Source organism: Arvicola amphibius, chromosome 12 (genome assembly GCF_903992535.2).
Source record: "Arvicola amphibius chromosome 12, mArvAmp1.2, whole genome shotgun sequence".
Classification (NCBI taxonomy): domain Eukaryota; kingdom Metazoa; phylum Chordata; class Mammalia; order Rodentia; family Cricetidae; genus Arvicola; species Arvicola amphibius.
Genome location: NC_052058.2, coordinates 121,646,198 through 121,666,306, shown reverse-complemented (window position 1 = coordinate 121,666,306; position 20,109 = coordinate 121,646,198). Strand labels below are relative to the sequence as shown.

Sequence of the window (20,109 nt, the reverse complement as noted above, 5' to 3'; positions counted from 1 at the left end):
AAATAAATCCCCTTCGTTTTGGTAAAAATAGCTTTATTCTCCTTCGGAACATAAACCATCACTCTTGGGGAAAGGAAGGTGGCAGGGTGGTCTGAGGCTCACTTAGAATGGGGATGAGATTAAGAAGTCCCACCCCACTGCTTGCCCTAGCTGAGATAACATTAATCTTAACACTGTATAAATATCTCCTTATATTAAAAAAAATTTAGGTCCCACTTCATTCTGCCCCCAGCTGGGAAGCCGTTATCTTCAATCGTGACATCCCAGATCGGAGAAAGGGTGTGGGGGAGAGGCAGACATGGGGCGGGTGGAAAACAGGAAGGGCACAAGGCATTGAGTAATGTCTCCCACACTGCCCGGCTTCTTTCTGCAGAAGAGCACAGAGGGCCCTGTAGAACTGAGAGACCAGTGCTGCACCTGTGGGCATGCACTCCTGTCCCCAATCCCTGAGGCCCAGGAGTGAAGTGTCCTGTCAAATGCTCCCTGTGAGGTCAGCTCATTCAGCTCAAGTTTTAGGATTCCCCTCTAATAGGAGCCAGCACCCCTTGCTCAAGCTTGAAATCAGGCCTCTTTAACATGGCCCTCTCTCCAAATGAGGGGCACAGGGAGAGCCAAAGGCTCCTTCCTAGGAAGGGTGTGTTCTGAGGACAACCACCAGCAGGGCCCCATCAGTCCCTGACCAGGCGGTAGATATGGTGTTGGGCTCCGTGTTCACTGGTGGAGACCTCAAAGACGTAGGCAGTGCACAGCAACAATTCCTGAGTGTCCCTGTTGGTCACCACCTGCTGGGAGAACATGCGCATGCTGTGGTGGGGTGGGGTGGGAGTCTGTGTGGGGGGACTGCCCTACCCACCCCAGCGTGTCACCTGGAGGATGGTGACGTTCTCCTGCCCGCCCCAGCGTGTCACCTGGAGGATGGTGAAGTTCTCCAAGACGCTGTTCATCATGTAGCGCTCGGGCAGCTGCCTCAGCTTGTGCAGGAAGTTAACCAGGTACTCACACATGGGGGAACGCATCAGGCGGTATACAAAGCGTCCATCCTCCAGCTGGGCCCTCTCTGTCTGGGAGTGGGAAGCACAGTGGCCACCCTAAGAACCAACCAGAGTCCCCCAGCACCCCGCCTTTAATGACCAGGGCCTCTCAACCTGCAAACTAGGAACCTTGCATCCCCTCAGAGTCACAGTCGGAGACCTCAGTGACCTCCAAACACCCCAATACCCTCTCCCAGACTGCGTCCCCAAGTTCTCCAGTCCCTCCTCACTCCAGATTCCTAGCACACCCTTAAGAACCTTTTTCATCTTGCAGATTCGCTCCCTAGACCTTTCAACCCTTGAAATGAGCCCTAGTTGTGGCTTTTAGTTGCTTATTCCTGTGTTGTCTAAGACAGGGTCTCGTAGGCCAGGCCAGCCTGGAACTCCTTACATAGCTGAGGATAGACTTGAAACTCCTGGTCTACATGGTACAGGGCAAGCATTCTGCCAACTAAACTACACCCTCAGCCTTCCGTGGAGTTAGTTCCTAGCATGTGCACTGAGCCCTCCCTCACCCCGCCTGCCCACATGCCTGTGACCGCTTACTCCGAATGCACGTTGTGCTCTAGTCCTGGGACCTCACCTCCACCTTCTCCACCACTTGCTTGCCAAAGGAGCAGACCTTGGAGGAGCAGGTAAGTGTCATGAGCTCCCGGCTCTCATACTGGCTGCTCACTCCATAGAAGCCACCGCTGCCTCCACTGGTCCCTGCCTCTTCACCACTTGGGCCCCAATTCAGGTCCGCCTGAAAGACAAGATGAAGAGGCACAGTTGAACTGAGGGAAATCTGACAAATCCCGACCTCCAGGCTTCCTGAGCTGCACCCACTTGCTCTCCCCACACATACCCTGTCTCAGCATCCAAAGTCCCCGGGTTGGCATGAGCAGAAGACCCACCCACCGTTCCAGGAAGACTAGGGATGGAGGGTGTTGGGGATAGTATTTTCAGGCATGTGACTTTTTTTTTATGCTGCATCTGATTAGCTGTGAAGCTGTGATGCTTTGCCTGTCGAAAACACCTGATGGTCCAAATAAAGAGCTAAATGGCCAATAGCAAGGCAGGAGCAAGGATAGGCCGGGCAAGCAGGCAGAGAGTATAAACAGAAGGAGAACCGGGGAAGGAAGAGGAACAAAGAGGAGGGGAGGACACCAGGGGCCAGCCACACAACTATACAGCAAGCCACGGATCGGAGGAAGGCCTTGGCGGCTGCCCCCCCACTCCATCAGGAGTCAGGCTTCAGACAGTCGGGGGAGCTCTGAAGCCTATGGTCAGTCTGCAGCAGCCCACTTAGAGTCCTAGCAGGCCTCCACACAGAAAGCTTAGGGGGTTTGTTGTTTGTGTCTTTTTCCAAGATTGATTTACTTTTATTTTATATGCATGAGTGTTCAGCTGCACGTATGTCTCAGCAACACACATGTGCAGTACTATCAGAGGCCAGAAGAGTTCCTCTGGAACCAGGATTGCAGATACATGATGGTGCTGGGAATTGAACCCGGGACCTCTGGAAGAGCATCCAGTGCTCTCACCTGCCGAGCCGTCTTTCCAGCCCCCATTATTAACCGGGGACCCCTGGAAGAGCATCCAGTGCTCTCACCTGCCAAGCCGTCTCTCCAGCCCCTATTATTATTATTATTATTATTTTATTAATTTTATTACTGTTTTTTGGGGGGGTGTAGTTTTTTTGAGACAGGGTTTCCCAGTAGCTGTGGAGCCTGTCCTGGAACTCACTTTATAGACCAGGCTGGCCTCAAACGCACAGACAACACCTGCCTCTACCTCCCGAGTGCTGGGATTAAAGGCGTGCACCACCACTGCCTGGCCCTTATTTTTTGTTTGGTTTGGTTTGAGCTAAAGTCCCCCTAAATAGTCCAGGCTGTCCTTGAACTCTGTATTCTCCTGCCTCAGACTCTTGAGCACTGGAATGACAGGCATATACTATAATACAAGGTTCAAAAGCTCTACAGCCAGACACCCAGGGAAACCAAACTGACTGAAATCCCCTGAGCTCATCAGTGCCAGTCATGCAACCAGACACCATACCAGACAGCTGGTTACGGACAGCCCTCCATGTCCCCAGTCTGCTCCACTCGGCGCTGTCATAGAGCAGGCCTTAGGAAGCACTGCCTTCGGCCGACATGCTCCACCAGATAGTGCTTTATTATAGAATATTAGTTTAAGGTGTGCCACATTCATTTATGCTTTGAAATATTTCTTTAATGATGCAAAGATGTGCTGCAATTCTTTTTTAAATATTTATTTATTTATTTATTATGTATACAATATTCTGTCTGTATGTATGTCTGTAGGCCAGAAGAGGGCACCGGACCACATTACAGATGGTTGTGAGCCACCATGTGGTTGCCGGGAATTGAACTCAGGACCTTTGGAAGAGCAGGCAATGCTCTTAACCTCTGAGCCATCTCTCCAGCCCTGTGCTGCAATTCTTTATGTTGCATTTGTTTAACTCTGTAAAGCTGTTACTTTGCCTGTCTAAAACACATGATTGGTCTAATAAAGAGCTGAATGGCCAGTAGCAAGGCAGGAGCAAGGATAGGTGGGGCTGGCAGGCAGAGAATAAATAAGAGGAGAACTCTGAGAGGAGAGGATCAAGGAACACTAAAAGGAAGCGAGAAGGACATGGGGTCAGCCACCCAGCCACCCAGCCAGTCACAGAGTAAGAGTGAAAGAAAGATAATACAGAAGTGAGACAAGGAAAAGCCCGAGGTGTGAGGTTGATGGGATAATTCAAGTTAGAAAAGCTGGCTAAAAATAAACCAAGCTAGAGTGAGGCATTCATAAATAATACTCCCTGTGTGATTTAGTTGGGAGCTGGGTGGCAGGGCCTCAAAGAGCAAAGAGTGAAACAAACCCAACAGTTACAGTGTTTGTTTTGTGTCTGAGGGAGGCCCAGGCAGAACCAAGACCCTCCCTGTGCCTGACTGATAGAGCCGTGACTCGGGAACACTCACCCAGAACTTGACCAGGAAGAAGGCATGGGGTGGCCCTCGGTCATACAGCTCCCGGAGGCCACCCTTTTTCTCGGGGAACTTGTCATAGATCTGTCGCACGTCCACACTCTCCAGGGGTGGCGCTCCAGGACTGGGGCACTGCTGACTGATGTGGACAAACAGGTGCCTCTGGAACTGTGACACAGGGTGAGGGGACATGAGCTACACCCAGATCCTCACCCGACACGGCTGAGACCACATGCAGCCCGGTGGCTCCCGCAGTCTGTCCCAGTCTGCTCACACCTCGTCCTCTCCCACTCTCCAGCCTAACCTCTCCGACATTTTCCATCCCTCACACAGTTCCAGAGCTGACTCAGTTCCCAGAACCCAGCGCCTGCCCTCCTCTCTGCAATGTTGCCACCTCCCACCATATTTTGTCATTAATTTCCTTGAAAATTCCATTTCTGTTCCTGAAATTTACAATGCGGCACCCAGCAAACTCCTATTTAACCCTCAAAGCCCAGCTCACACATGTCCTTTACAGGGAAGAGCTAGACGTGTTGTAGAATATTAGGTAAAGATGTGTTACATTTGTCCATGCTGTGGAACATTTGTTTAGAGATGCAAAGATGTACTGCGTTCTTTCATGTTGCATTTGTTTTAACTCTGTGACCCCATGTTACTTTGCCGTCTAAAACACTTGACTGGTCTAAGAAAGAGCTGACCGGCCTATTAGCTAGGCAGGAGAGAAGATGGGCTGGGCTCGTAGGCAGAGACCTGGGAGGAGAAGATCAAGGACCAAGAGCAGTAAGAGGAGGCACTGGGGCCGTCCTCCAGCCATGGAGTAGGAAGTAAAGGGAAGCTTAGAGAAAGGTAAAAGGCCAGAGGCAAGAGGCAGACGAGATAATCTAAGAAAAGCTGGCTAGAAACAAGCCAAGCTGAGGCCAGGCATTCATAAGAAAGAATAAGTCTCCGTGTTTTTACATGCGAGCTGGGTGGCAAGCCCCAGAATGTGAGGAAGTCAACAACACTGGACAGGCTGGTTGTACAGTCCTGGGGCTAAAAGACCACTAAGTCCCTGAGCTTGCTGGCTGGATGGCGGCCCCCGTGTCCTCCTCTTTTACTTTCCTGGTCCTTGATCTTCTCCTCCCAGGTCTCTCCTACTTATTCTCTCCACCTGGCAGCCCTGCCGCTCTCCTGCCTAGCTATTGGTCACTCAGCTTCTTGTTAAACCAATCAGGTGTTTTAGACAGAATTCAGTCTACCATAGAGAAGGGAAGCATAAAATCAACTTACAGATAATAGAAATGTCAGGAATAATTTATGTTATGAAAAATATCCTGGCAAGTATAGAAAAAGACTCAGAAGTGATAGTGTGTGACCCAGGTATGATGGCCTAAGCCTGCAAGAGAGGCAGCTCACAACTGCAGCTGCAGCTTCAGGGGACCAGATGCTTCTCTTCTGGCCTCTCTGGGCACCTTGCAACACACACAGACACTTAAAACCCCAATAAAAAGATGGCACATGGTATTTTTCTAGGAGAAGGCTTGGGAAAAGTCTCATGAGAAAATTTAGCCAGAGCCACTCACAGCAAGACCCAGAGATGGCCCTTACCAGACTGTGGGGAAGGCAGGCAGGAAGGTGCTGAGGCTGCAGGGAGGCCATGGTAAGTTCACAGGCAAGAGACCACAGGAACAGAGTTCACATGGCATAGGAATCTGTAAGCAGCTAAAGGGCTTCAGCTTGTGCCAAGTGGGATGCAAGGAGGTGCTTCAGTTTGGCTGTGGGCATTTTGTTTGGTTTTCTTTTATATATATATATATATATATATATATATATATATATATATATATATTTTGGGATTTTTTGGTTTTTACTTTTTGATTGAGGTTTTGTTTTTATTGCTGCAGTCCATTTGTTTCGCACTGGGGTCTCGCTCTGTAGCTCTGCTGGCCTGGAACTCAGTGTCGCCTGCCTCTGCCTCACAAGTGGTGGACGGATTAAAGATGTGTGCCACCACACCAGGCTCCTCTTCCTGGTTTTTGGGATAGGGTAACTTTCTGTAGCCCACGCTGACTTTGAAGTCACTATTATAGAGCAAATTGGTTTTGGGTTTTGTTTTGTTTGAGACAGGGTCTCTCTATGTACTGGCTGTCCTGAAACTCTCAGAGATTCTCCTGCCTCTGTCTCCTGAGTGCTGGGATTAAAGGCACGTGCTGCCTTGCTGGCTTGTGTGGTCTTGTTGAGACAGTGTCTTGCGCTTGGCCTCAGAACTCCCAGGGTGAAGGATGACTGCGGTTTCTAACCGCCCTGCCCCCACCTGCAGAGTGTAGCGAGTGCAGGCGTGCACCACCACGCCCAGTATACGCAGCCCTGGGGCTGGAAGCCAGAGCTTTGTAATGCTGCCACTCTCCTGAGTTAAAATCCCAGGCTTCAGGCTGACTTCTGAGCCCAAAGCAATGCTCCTCCAGGGTCCAGGGCTATGGGATCACAGACTTCTCAGCAGCACTGCCTTGTTTAGAAACCTTGACAGCCTGGTGGATTGCATTAGTGCAGCTGCAGATACTGCATGCAGTGAACATGCATCTCCCAGGCCTCTGCACTTGGGCGTGAGCGCATGACTAAGATCTGGCCAATGGCATGTGAACCTGGCCACAGGAGATCCTACACTCTTTCTTCCTCCGCCTGCTGGCTGGATTCCAAGAACCCAGAAGATTCTGTAACTCTAGAAATGGCAAGGCCCAGGTCCCACACCACTGGGGTAGCACTTCCGCTCAGCGCATTGAAAAGTTGGCACTGTGGTGCACACTTGCCATAGCAGCCCTCAGGGAGCTGAGCTGGAAAGAAACAAGAAGTTCAAGGCTAGCCTGAGCTACAGATTGAGGCCCACCTTAACAATAAAGAAACCAGAGAAGCAGAACTATGGCTCTTTCCAGGCCCTTAGTGTGCTATTGCAAAGCTGGTCCAATGGCGAGAATTTGCTATTAGATGAATAACTGAATACCCTGTGTTCGATTCCCAGAACACCATAATAACAGGCTCGGCAACACGGGCCTGCAATTTTAATCCCCTTGAGCAGACTAGTTTATCCCCTGGCTCACTGCTTAGCTAGCCTGGGCTATTGGGTAAGCCCAAGCCCAGTCTCAAAACACAAGGTAGACACACCTCAGGCTGGCGACTGGGGACAGACGCACACACGCACGCACATACACACCACACACACACACACACACACACACACACGCACGCACGCACACGCACCAACACACCAACGACGATGACCAGCTGCTATCTCCTGTCCTGCTCTTTTCCACTCCAGCATCACCCAGCAACCGCTGCAGGTTTCACTCACCGAGTCAACTGCGCCCGGTGGTTCCACAAAGGCCGAGAACTCTACCAGCTGCAGGCGTGCAGTGCCCAGGGCCCGAGCCTGCCAGGCTGGGGGAGATGGAGCAGGCGGGGGCAGGGGTGAGAGGGCTGGGGGCGGCTCATACCCTTGAAAGAGAAGAAAGAATTGCTCACAACAATGGACTGTGTCCTCTTGGCCACCTCCACTTAGAGCTATGGACAGGGATGGAGAAGCGGCTCTTCTGGCAGAGCGCCTGCCCAGAGAGCAGGCAGCCCTGGGCCCTTTCCCCAGCATGACCTTGGAATAGCACACAGCATCCTAGGGCTTGGGAGGTGAAGGCAGGAGCATGAGTTCAAAGTCATACTCAGCTACAAAGCAAGTTCCACCCTGGGATACATGCGGCTGCCTCAAAAAAGGATAAGGTGAAGGCACCGGATAGATGGCTCAGCTGCTGAGAGCACCGGGTGCTCTTTCAAAGACCTGGATTCACAATAGTCTGCAACCCCAGTTCCAAGGGATCCACTGCACTCTCTTCTGGCCTCTGGAGGCTACCAAAAAATAATTCAAGAGATAAAATTTAAGAAAGCTTTTGGACCTGACCAAGTCTGGCTTGCAAGGGACATGGCAGAGTAGCAGCAGCCACGTTGGCATGATGAGGCAGGGAGGCAGCCACGTTGGCATGGTGGGGCGGAGGCAGCTCCAGAGGCACCTGGCCTGAATGCCTGAGCCGGTAAGCCTACTTCCAGACCTTGCATCAGCTGGAATCAGTAAGCCTTTACTTTTCCTTGTTTTAATTTGGATGGTTTGCTATATTGTAGAGTGTTTAACTAGGCAAAAATGGATTAATTTGTTTATGCTGCATTTGTCTATTTAAAGGTGTATTGCATTTGGTTTAATTAAATAAAATTAACCTAGGCACAGAGAGACGGGGCTAGCAGCTAGATGACAGGAAGTAGCAGGAAGGAGCTGAGCATGGGTTTTTTAGTTGGGGTGGTGCGGAAGAGTGGCTTCCTGGGACGCCAACTGAGAAAGTCAGCTGCGACTCTAACTTTCTGAGCTTGCAGGTTTTCACCCTGGCCTTTGAATCTTGAATTTTATAATAATGTAGAGATTTAGTTCAGGCTACCTTTAGCAGCAGCAGAGCCATTGTGTGTGTGTGGGGGGGGGGTGGACAGAATTCCCCTCAGGCTACGGTCTTAGTGGCCGGGCTGCTAGCAGTGTGAAGCACAGTGGCATCTTCAGAAAGCAGCACTGCCGCTTGGAGCTGGCAGCATTTTTAACTGTGTGGTGACCTGCGTAGCTGTAACCCACTGTGCCGTGCGGTAGGTTTAGGAGGTACGGCCTTGCCACTGGGAGGGAGCCTGGCACTTTCAAAGCCATATATCATTCCTAGTTTGTGCTCCTCGACTTTAAGTGTGTGGTTTAAGATGTGAGCCCACAGGCTGGGCGTAGTGGCATGTGCCTTTAGTCACCGCAATGAGAGGCAGAGACAGACCACTGAGCGTTCCAGGCCAGCCAGGTCTACAGAGCGAATGCTGGAACAGCAAAGCCCTGCCTCAAAAGAATAAATAAATACGCGTTGGGAGCCTTCAGCTTCTTGTTCCTGCCACCACGCTTCCAGTCTGGCATCACAGATGGCCCAAAATGAAATCTTTGGTTACAATGGTCTTGGCCATGGTGTTAGCATGTCACGGCAACAGAAAGAGACAAACCAAGGGATTTCACCAATCCCTGTGGCCATTCCGTGGTCAAACTGGTGTAGAATTCTGGGCTATCGGCAGAGCTACATGGAGAAGCAGCTGCCACCAGGGAAGAGATGGAAGCAGTCCCTAATCTTCACACTGAGCTGCTAGATCAGCCATGCCTGAAGCCGCCATTCTGGCCTTGTATTTCTTTCTTCTTCTTCTTCTTCTTCTTCTTCTTCTTCTTCTTCTTCTTCTTCTTCTTCTTCTTCTTCTTCTTCTTCTTCTTCTTCCCCCTCCTCCTCCTCCTCCCCCTCCTCCTCCCCCTCCCCCTTCTCCTCCTGTTTCAGCAAATTTAAGTTTTAACCACTCGGTTGTACACAGTTGAGAAAAAAGTGAAAGAATTGCTGTTGGGATCAGGAACAGAAAGACGGGAGCAGGGGAGCAGGCTCTCACCTGGTAGGTCGGTGGATGGGGGAGTCAATGACATGGAGAACGGTGTCTGGGAGAAAGGCTTCACACTGCAGGACAAAAGGAACCCGTGAGTGTGGTCAACAGCGCTGTCTGAAGCAGCGTCATTGATCATGAAAGGCTCCCAGGCCAGAACGGTCACAAATGACGGTGCAGTGGGTGCAATGACTGCTCCTCGTGTTTTTCACATGTGACTGAGGTCAATGTCAACTGACCCCCCAAAAGCCACACAGCCAGGGTGCCATAAAGCCTGCACTCCAACCCCAGACATTCCCAACCACGAGGACTAGAACGGAACCTAGTGATTCAAATATGCTATGCATGTGCTCCACAGAGTATCATCCCCCTCTTCAGGGATCTTAGGCAGGGGCTCTATCTCTGTGCCACATCCCCAGCCCTCACTGGGGGACTCTAGACAGAAGCTCTACCATTGAGCTGCACCCCAGTTCTTGGGTTCCTGCAGGGTCTTGTTGTGTAGCCTAGGCTTGCCTGGAACTCGAGATCCTTCTGCCTCAACCTCTGGAATGCTGGGATAACGGGAAAGAGCCACCACACCTGTTCCACATGATGGCAATGTTCCACCTCTGTGCTGTCCCAAGGAGGTGGATTGCCACTTAGCGCTAGTCAAGCCTGAAGAATGGAACTTCTCGTGTAAATTTAATTCTTCTGTTTTTGAAACGGTCTCATTATGTAGGCTGTCCTAGAACTCACAGAGGGGACCTATCTCCCTGTCTCCCAGGGCATGGAACGCATGTGCAACCATGCCCAGCTGTAAATTTAGTCAATTCTAGTTTAACTGGCGACTCACAAATAATCACTGTAGATTCACACTCCAGAGGTCAGAGAGGTCAAGGGTCAACCCAAGATGAATAAGACAAACCCCAGGGGCCTTCCCATTGGAATCCCAGGGCCTCTTCTTCCCAGCTCTCAAATATGTCCTTCAATGGATGTCCCACAACGCCATGATCTCCTGTCACCTGGCCATCACCCACATGTCAGCTCCTCAGGGATACACCCCTAGCCTTCTAAAGCAGAGTTCTTAGTGGGTATGGTGGCACAGTCAACATCACAGAAACTAGGGGGTGGAGGCAGGAGCATCTAGACTGGGCTACAGAGCCAGTACCAATAAAAAAAGCAGGGGCTGGAGAGGTGGCTCAGTAGTTAAGAGCATTGCCTGCTCTTCCAAAGGTCCTGAGTTCAATTCCCGGCAACCACATGGTGGCTCACAACCATCTTTAATGAGGTCTGGTGCCCTCTTCTGGCCTGCAGACATACACACAGACAGAATATTGTATGCATAATAAATAGATAGATAGATAGATAGATAGATAGATAGATAGATAGATGATAGATAAATGAAAAAAGAAAAAAAAAAGCAGACCCTTGAGGCTACAGATGGCCCCCAGTGGTAGAACACTGGACTAGCAAGCACAGAGCCCTGGAATGAACTCAATTCTATAGATCGCTATGTATGTATACATATGTATATACACACATATTACATGCGTATATGTGTGCATACATACATACATGCATGCATACACACACATGTTACACACATATATATTTCCCCTCCTTCTTCTTTCCTTACATATTCCAGGTCCAGGAATTCACAGCTTCCCCTTTGTTCCTCGATAAGTGCACGCCCAGACACTATGCAGGTATTTAATATCAAACAGTGTCCCCTGTCATTGCAGAGGCTCACCTCAGTTTCCTGCCTGTGAGCCTTACACGTGTTGTTTATCTCTGTGAGACTTACACGTGTTGTTTATCTGCCTAGAATATTCCCACCCCCACCTTTCGCCCGGCTAAACCCTACTAACCTCAGAGAAAACCCCAGAACTTTCTCCCTCACCAGAAAACCCCCGGTGGTTCCTCACAATGCTGCACACTTCCACGGTGTATGCCTGAAACCAAGGGCCTAATTAGCACTGGTCTCCCCCAGCGCCCAGCCACCCTGCTCTGCAGCGCACCTGCAGTCCCCGCAGCCCCTAGGGACTCGGTGGCTGGACCCCACAGCCTGTCATCTTTTATTCTCTGATAATACAAAACTCCCATGTTGCCCTCACACAGCCAGGCTTCACCACCAGCATCCAGCCAGGCTAGGCTGGTTCTAGGGCTCCTTTTTCTATTTTTGGTTTTTCGAGACAGGGTTTCACTGTAGCTATCAAGCCTGTCCTGAACTAGCTCTTATGTCCAGATTAGCCTTGAACTCACAGAGATCGGCCTGCCTCTGCCTGAGTGCTAAGATTAAAGGTGTGCACCACCACTGCCCAGCTGGACTCCTTTTTCTACAACACATCTGGTTATCCTCAATGCCCAGGGAGTCTCCAGATACCTGAGATTCGTGTTCTCCCCACAATGAAAGAATACAGTAACCCCTTCCCCACCCTTAGACCTCGTGCCTGCCACCTCAGGGGTCTGGAAGCGAGCCTTCACAAGCAGTCTAACGGCCCCTCCCAGAAGTATCTTGGTCTATAACTGCCCTCCCGTGATCCTCTGAGACCCACTCATCCTTCCCAGAAGCCTCTAGGTCTATTATTGTCTTCTCACAGCGTTTTGGGAACCCCTCATCTGTCCTTGAGCCTTGGGCCTTAAGTTTCCCTTCTCGTAATACTTAGGAGTCCTCTGTCTCTCCAAGGAACCTTAAGACTTCCTCCCCATAAGCTTCTGAGCCTTTTTCTCCCTTCCAGGACCACCTGTATCCATAACTGTCTTCCCACAAGATTTTACGGCTTCCTTTGTCTCTTATAGGAGCCTCTGGGTCTACAACTGCCTTCCCATGATCCTTTGGGCCCCCTGCATTCCTCTAAGGTGATCCTTTGGAACCCATTCAACCCTTCCCAGGAGAACTTCACCAAACAACTGCCTTCCCATGATGCTTTAGAATTCCCATGTTCCTCCAGTAGCCTTTGGGCCTTATATCTGCCTTGCCATGAGCCTCTAGGACTGATGTTCTCACTTAGGAGCCATTTTTTCCATGCACCCCTTTTCAGAGATGAGGGAAGGAGGCCCTAAGCATAGAAGGGGTCACCCCCAGCAAGACCCTAGCCAGCAAAGTGCAGGGCTAGACTTCAAAGTCATCAGGCATGGCTCCAGAATCTATGTCCAAAATGGATGTAGGTGGGAGGGAAAGGGGAAGTGCAGGGGACACAAAGTACTCACTCTGGAACATTCCACGGTGGCCCAGAGTTCCCGGACCAGAACTGGAAAAGCTCAGTGGTCTAGGAGGAGACACAGATAATGGTCAGATATCCCCTGCTGGCCATCATAGCTCCATCCTTCCACCCCAGACCTCCACAGTTCTCAACCCAGGCCACCTGAGGGCCAGAAGGACCCAGCTTGGCCTGGAGGGAGGGTGCAGAGATGAGTTGTGCCGAAGACATGGTAGCCATCGTCTGGAAGGCCTTGTCCTTGGAGACTTGGTCCTGGGGAAAGGTTGAGGCCCAAGTTAGCAGGAGTTCTAGTCAGGATAGCCACTGTGGGATAATGTCAGGCTGTGGTAGGAGATGAAGGCATGGAGCTATGACACAGGGTCCCCACCTACACTTTCTGCCCCTGCTGGCCTCCTCAGGAAGGGCAGTGTGGGAGGTACAGAGGTGTGAAGAGGGGCACGGGGACTTACCACACTCAGAGTCTGACCCAGGGTGGGGGTGGGGGTGCCAAGGGAACTGCAGGCTGCACCGGAACATGCCCTGAGTCAGCCTGGCAGAGGCGCCCTGAGTCAGCCTGTAAGAGGCGAATGGGGGCTGCACACGGAGCAGGATGCGCCTTACCTCAGAGGGAGAAAGGTTCACAAGCCCAGGAAAAGATACTAACGGGTTTTCTAAGTCAAGAAAGGGCTAGACATAGTGTTTCCGCATGCCCAGGCTACAGGAAATGAGACTTCCAAAATCCCCTGGGAACAGGAAGGGGGAGTTTCGTATTCCAGACAGAACACAGAGGGGACTGAGAAAGTACAGAAAGATAGGAAGGAACCTCAGGGATGCAGACCTACAGAAAAGGAAGGGAGCATTTCTAAGTAAAAGAACAGGAAGTAAGTCAGCAATGGTGTTGCACACCCTAAATCCCAGCACCCAGGGGGCAGAGGCAGGAGGAGCTCTGAGTTTGGGGCCAGTCAGGTCTACAGAGCGAGTTCCAGGACAGCCAGGACAGCTAAAGCTACACAGAGACGCTGTCTCAAGAGAAAACAAAACAAAACAGGAAATAACTAGGCTAAAAGAAAAGAAATTGTACACAAAACAACAAGGATGGGATTAGGCTGGAGGGCACAGGGCACTCACAGCAGTGTGGACAGAGTAGATAGTGCAATCCCGCACATAAAGCACACAAGCAGACAGAGTAGATAGTGCAATCCCGCACATAAAGCACACAAGCAGGCTAAGGGAGGCAAGGATGGACAGAGAAACAAAAAGGAAAACAATGAGACCAGCAGGGATGGAGGGAGGAAGGGAGACCAGCAGGGACGGAGGGAGGAAGGGGCTCTCTCAGATAGAGACCAGCAGGGACGGAGGGAGGGAGGGGCTCTCACAGACAGAGACCAGCAGGGACGGAGGGAGGAAGGAAAGGAGACCAGTAGGGACGGAGGGAGGAAGGGCTCTCGCAGACAGAGACATCCTATCAGAAACAGTAGTCATACAAATGTCTGCTTGATAAGCAGACCTGCACCTGCAGGCCAGGCCACTGCCTCGGGGTCTCTGGTCCCAATGGATCTCTCTCTTTATCTCCCCATTCCCTCCGTGTGGTGTGTGTGCCTGTCTGTCTGTTTCTCTGTCTCTGGATCTCTATCTATTCCCACACCCATGTGTATGTGCCCATCCCATCTCTCTGAGTCTCCCAATGTGTCTCTGAATCTCTGTCCTCTTCTCAAATGGAATCTCTGATTTTGTACCTCCCCTTCACCTTCTCTCCCTCCCCGCTCCCTCCGTCTCCCTCTCTCTCTCCCTCTCCCTGCCCAGCCTCTCTACCTTTATTATCCTTACCTTCAGCTTGGATTGAATTTCTCTCGATTTCCTTCTAGCCAAAACCTGGATGTGACTGGAGACCTGTAGGGATGAGAAGTAGATTTGAGCACAGGCCACGCCCCCCTCGTCCCTGTAGCTGTACGTTGTTCCTCCACAGGTGAGCACACCCATCTGCAGGAGTAGAAGGGCAGCCTCCACAGCTACTCCTCCAGGTCCAAGCCCCTCCTGTCCTTCCTTCTTGGCTTTCAGTCTCTTTGAGCCCCTTCGTAATAGCCCTCCTACAGACATCAGCTCTGACGAGATGGCTTAGCAGGTAAAGGCACTTGGCACCAAACCTAATGCCTGGAGCTCCATCCCTAAGGCCTACATGACAGAAGAAGAGAACCAACTCCTGAATGTTGTCTTCTGATTTCTGCATGCATTCCATGGCACATGGTTACACACAGACACACACACACTAAAAAAAGTGTACTTAAATTTTTTTGTATTGGGCTGGAGAGATGGCTCAGAGGTTAAGAGCACTGACTACTCTTCCAGAGATCCTGAGTTCAATTCCCAGCAACCACATGGTGGCTCACAGCCATCTGTAATGAAATCTGGTGCCCTCTTCTGGCCTGCAGGCAGAACACTGTACACATAATAAATACATCTTTTTAAAAACATTTTGTATTACATTTTTTACATATATGGGTTCAAGTGCATCACGGTGCATATGCAGAGGTCAGAGGAAAAGTTGTGGGAGTTGGCTCTCCTACCATGTGGGTCCCACGGGTGGAATTCAGGCCAGGCTTAGCAGCAAGCCCCTTTACCCACTGAGCCATTTCACAGGCTCATAATCTAAATATTTTACAGAAATATCTGACATGCCTACAACACAGGGCATGAAATAGAGGCCAGGGTTCAGTCCATAAAGTTTGCCCTTCATGCATGAGGACGTCAGTTCAATCCATGCAAATTTATAATCCTAGCACTAGAGGGTACAGACAGGTGCAGGCTGGTACTTGCTGGCTACACAGGCTGGTCAAATCAGCAAGCTTCGAGCCAGAGAGAGACCCAGTCTCAAAGCGGTAGGCAGCTACTGAGATGAAACCTGAGGTCATCCACGTACCTCCACATGCTCATTCACACATATGCATCAATACCCCCCCACACACAGGGTTCATGCGCACACATGCCTGGATACCCCCACACATATACAAGCTTTATGCATACACATGCAAGGATAGCCCCATACATATACAGGCTGCATGCAAACACATGTATCCATACTGCCCCCTACATACACCAATGCTCCCACACATACAGGCTTCATGCACACACATGCATGGATACACCATATACATACAAGCTTCATGCACACACGTGTGGATCCCCTACACATACAGGCTTCATATACATATATGTGTGAATACACGCACATACACGCTTCATGCACACACATACAAGTTTCATGCACACACATGTGGATCCCCCTACACATACAGGCTTCATGCACACATATGCGTGGATACACACACATACACGCTTCATGCACACACAAGCATGGCTATACCACACACACACACAAGCTTTTCGTTTCCTTTTTAATCACATGAACCACATCTGCCTTGAACCTGAACGAGCACATTAAGATGGCCCTCAGGAAGTGCCTGGCCCCAAACCAAAGCCCCAAAGTGTCAGTTTTAAGACCTGCTTGCGCGTTCTCGTCTTCCCTGTCCTCAGCTTGATGTAACGGGCAATGAGTTCATTCCGGCCTGGAGGGGTCAAAATGGAAAAGAGCAAGACTATCAGCAGAACTTCCTGCCAGAGAAGACAAGGATGAGGGCTGAAGTTAGCAAGCCAACATTCCTCACTCATCTACAGCCAGGCCAGGCTGAGGGACTCCTCAGGGTCACAGGTCAGTCATATACTAGCTATGTGGCCACTGACAAATCACTGAAGTCTTCTTGTGCCTCAGTTTCCCCTAATCTGTGCAGATTTTTCTAGAGTCTTTCTAAGTTGTGGGAAGGGTACAATCCTCTGTTTTCTCATTTATTTATATATTTTTCTCTTTTCTTTTTTGAGACAGGTCTCTCTACATTGCCCTGCCTGTTCTAGAACTCACTATGTAGACCAGGCTGGCCTCAAACTCACAGAGATCCGCCTGTCTCTGCCTCCTCCCAGTGCTGGGACTAAAGGCGTGCGCCACCACACCTGGCCTCATTTTTATTATTTTGAGCCAGGGTCTATAAAGACGAGGCGAGCATAGAGCTCAGAATGTAGCTGTGGTGACCCTGAATGCTCACGGTGTGTGCCACCACAGCTGGCTAGACTCTGGACACGTTGGTTAGTGTGACTTTCCTCACTGGGGTCAGGGCGGCCACCGGGAACTCACCATACATCTTGCCCTCATCTGACAAGATGATCTTGCGTCGGCCACACGGAGGATATATGGCCAGGGCCTCTTGAAAACTCTGCTCGATGTCGGGGCTCCACACACCCTCTGCATCAGGGCCCCCATCACCTCCAACACCCTCACTGCCTCCAGTGCCCTCCTCGCTGCCTTCCTCACTGCCCGTCCAGGCCCCGCCATCATCCAGGGGGGCCCCAGTCCGGGGTTCCCCCATCTGGGCCTGCAGAGACAAATATCAGCAGCTACGTATGGTGTTGCGAGAACACGGCGGGAGCCCTGACTGAGGGAGGAAGTTAGGCCTGGACCTCTGGGTGGGTTGAAGCCTCGACCCCCTGGGTCTGAGGGAGGAGAGAAACCTAAGCCTGGCACCTGGGAGGCTGTTCTCCCGAGCCCTCGGAGGAACTTGCGTTGGGTTAAAGTCACCTGACCACTTCAGAGCGGTGCCTGAGGCCACCGCTCTGCGTCCGATCAAAGACTTTAGGGAAGACCGGAGTCTGATCAGTTGCCCGGAGTGAAAACCTCCAGTCCCACTAAGAAGGAACAGGTGCTAAGAAAGGAGCGGAGCAGCAGCTGCAGGAAAAGGGCAGGCTGAGTCCAAGATCCAGCGAGAGGGTGGGGCAGAGACCCAGGGACAGAAACCCAGATAGGCACAGAGAAAGGGGCATCGTCATGGCTTTCTGGCTGAGACCAGAAAGTAACCACAGAACCAGGTGGGGCTGGAGCTAGGGCGCCCATCAAGCCTCAGGCATTGGCCCTCAGTCGTCCAGCCATCTGGAGGCCAGAACAAAGAGCCCAGGCATCCCCTCCCCCAGTCCCCATAACCCCCACTGTGGGCGGGGCCTGCGTGCAAGCAGCCTCCACGGTCCGCCCCCTCCCCCTGGGCTCCGCTCCAACCCAAGCTCCCATAGACTTTCCGGAGGCCAGGAACCGGGAAAACTTTTCCCGTACTGTCCGATACCGCCTCCCTGGAGGTTCCATGTCTTCCAGAACTTTCCCAGGCTCCCAAAGTTCTAAGTCCCATCCCTCCTCTGGACTCTCTACCTGGTGAAGGTTAAGCGAACAAAGACACCACCCCCCAGGCCCAGCCCAGTGTGGTTAGCAACGTCCAGGACCCAACCCAGCCCACCTCCATGTGGCCAGACAAAGAGACAAACGAGCCGGGCGAGACAGACATCCCTGATGTCGTGCCCTGGTCCCCAAGCCTTAGAAGAGCATGGCCGTAGGTCCAAGGGGCCTCGTGGCTCTCGTCCGGCCACCCCTGCGCCTGCTCTGCTCCGTGAGGGGGCCACATGCCCACAGGGCGGACACTTGCAGAAAGGATGGCCCGGGAGGCGCGCGCCTCGCACCAACAGGAGAGCTGCGACCCTTCGCTCCACGTCCTGGGTCCGCAGCCCCCGGCCACCCCGCGCGCTCCTCCTGCCGCAGGCCATCCCCAGGCCCCTAACTCTGAGAAAGTTCCAGCGCCACACTACGGCTGTATCCCAACGCAAACTCGGGCCCCCAGGCAGAAAGAGGGCGGCGGGCAATTCCCACGCGGTCCCAGAAACACGCACCTCACCTCATCGCGCGGAACTTCCCACCCCAACTCACACACCCCAAGCAGAATCCCGATTCCCGTCGGCGCCTTCCTACCTCCCGGCCTGGGCAGGGGAGCCGCGGGCGGGCGGGGCAACACAGGGAGAAAGTTGCCGGGAGCTTTGTTTGGGAAAAGTGGGAGGGACCGCAGGGGGGGGGCGGGCCCGGCAGCAGGCTCGGGATACCACCGTGACACTCGAGGCAAGGTGTTTGCTTTGGGAGTGTGAGGCCATCTAAACACTGGGTGCAGATGTTGGGGTCTCTAGGAAAGGAAGTAGTTATGGGGGCCTGGATTCCTGGCTGTGAGGGAGGAAGCTGGGGCCTGGAGCCCTGGGTTTCAGAGAGGAATATTGGGATCTGGACCCTGGGTATGAGGGAGGAGGGCTGGTACCTGGACTCCGGTGTCTGGGGGAGAAGGTATTGGGCGTTGGGAGTTGAGGGAGTTCTGATGGAGGAACGCGACCTAAGTCACGCCGGCGGGAATCGGAATTGTGCTTGGGGTGTGTGAGTTGGGGTGGGAAGTTCCGCGCGATGAGGTGAGGTGCGTGTTTCTGGGACCGCGTGGGAACTGCCCGCCTCCTTCTTTCTACCAGGGGGCCCAAGTTTGCTTTGTCATGTGTGTTTGCTGAGGATGTGGAATTGGCAAGGAAACAAAATAATCTTTACCAATTTTATATGTGTTTTTATTCTTATTCTGTTTCTAGATTTTTAAATTTTATTTATCTGTATGAGCGTTTTTCTACATGTCTGCCAGAGGCCAGAAGAGGGCACTGGATCCCCTGTAACTGGAGTTACAGATAGTTGTGGACCACCTGTGTGGGTGAGTCAAATAAATCAAGGTCCTCTGGAAGAGCAGCCAGTGCTCTAAACCACTGAGCCATCTCTGCAGTCGCGCGCGCGCGTGTGTCCTTGTGTGTGTAACTGGAGATGAAACTCAGAACCCTGAGTCTCACATGTGCTAGGCAGATGTTCCACCGCGGAGCTGTCGCTGGTCCAACCTGTTTCTGTCTGATAAGTAAGGTGTCGGGTGGGTTTGTTTACTTCTGAGAAGAACACAGCTTCCTTGTGAACTAGAGTCAAGCTTGTTGGGCTGGACCCCCCCAGAGTTCCTGAAGATCCAAGGAAGTGTAGACTCCTCCTTACACTGGCACTGGTGGCTGCAAGTGGTACCTGTCGCAGAATAGAGGCGGAGCCTGGAGAACTGGGGGGCAAAAGAGTTAGGGTTTTGCTCTTTTAAATATAAAAGTCTAAGTAAAAATGATACCACTCATCTATATTCCCAGCGCTTGGGAGGTCGAGGCTGTCCTGAACGTCCTGGTTTGTTTTCTACTGCTGTGAAGACTGCCATGATCAAAGTAACTTGGGGAGTAATGGTTTTATCTAAGATGACAGTTACAGTTCATCTTAAAAGGAAGTCAGAGCAGGAAGGCAGGAAGTCAAACCAAGAACCTGGAGGCAGGAGCTGAAGCAGAGGCGGTGAGGAAGTGCTGCTCACTGGCTCTATCTCTCAGCACCTGGGAACGCTGGCCCCGGGGTGGAGCCGCCCACAGTGGGCTGGACCCTTCAACGGAATCATTAATCCTGACGGTGCTGCAGACTTGCCTACAGGCCAGTTCGTTGGGAACATTTTCTAACCAAAGCTCCCTCTTCCCAGACGACTCAGGATGACTCATGCCTGTGTTCATGAAGAGCTATGC

The 20,109-nt window shown here is 51.7% G+C and overlaps 1 protein-coding gene across 1 annotated transcript; it reads right to left on the bottom strand.

Moving 5' to 3' along the window:
• Positions 1 to 16: 16 nt before the first annotated feature.
• Tead2 (TEA domain transcription factor 2) lies at positions 17 to 18,521 on the bottom strand. The gene is made up of 12 exons (XM_038313671.1): positions 18,470 to 18,521; positions 16,820 to 17,057; positions 16,135 to 16,199; positions 14,464 to 14,526; positions 12,802 to 12,909; positions 12,647 to 12,705; positions 9,467 to 9,531; positions 7,332 to 7,474; positions 4,001 to 4,174; positions 1,615 to 1,776; positions 909 to 1,061; positions 17 to 782 (listed from the first exon to the last, which is right to left on the bottom strand). The coding sequence occupies exons 2-12, from the start codon at positions 17,049 to 17,051 to the stop codon at positions 669 to 671; spliced, it is 1,338 nt and encodes a 445-aa protein (XP_038169599.1). The 5' UTR covers positions 17,052 to 17,057; positions 18,470 to 18,521; the 3' UTR covers positions 17 to 668.
• Positions 18,522 to 20,109: the final 1,588 nt, after the last annotated feature.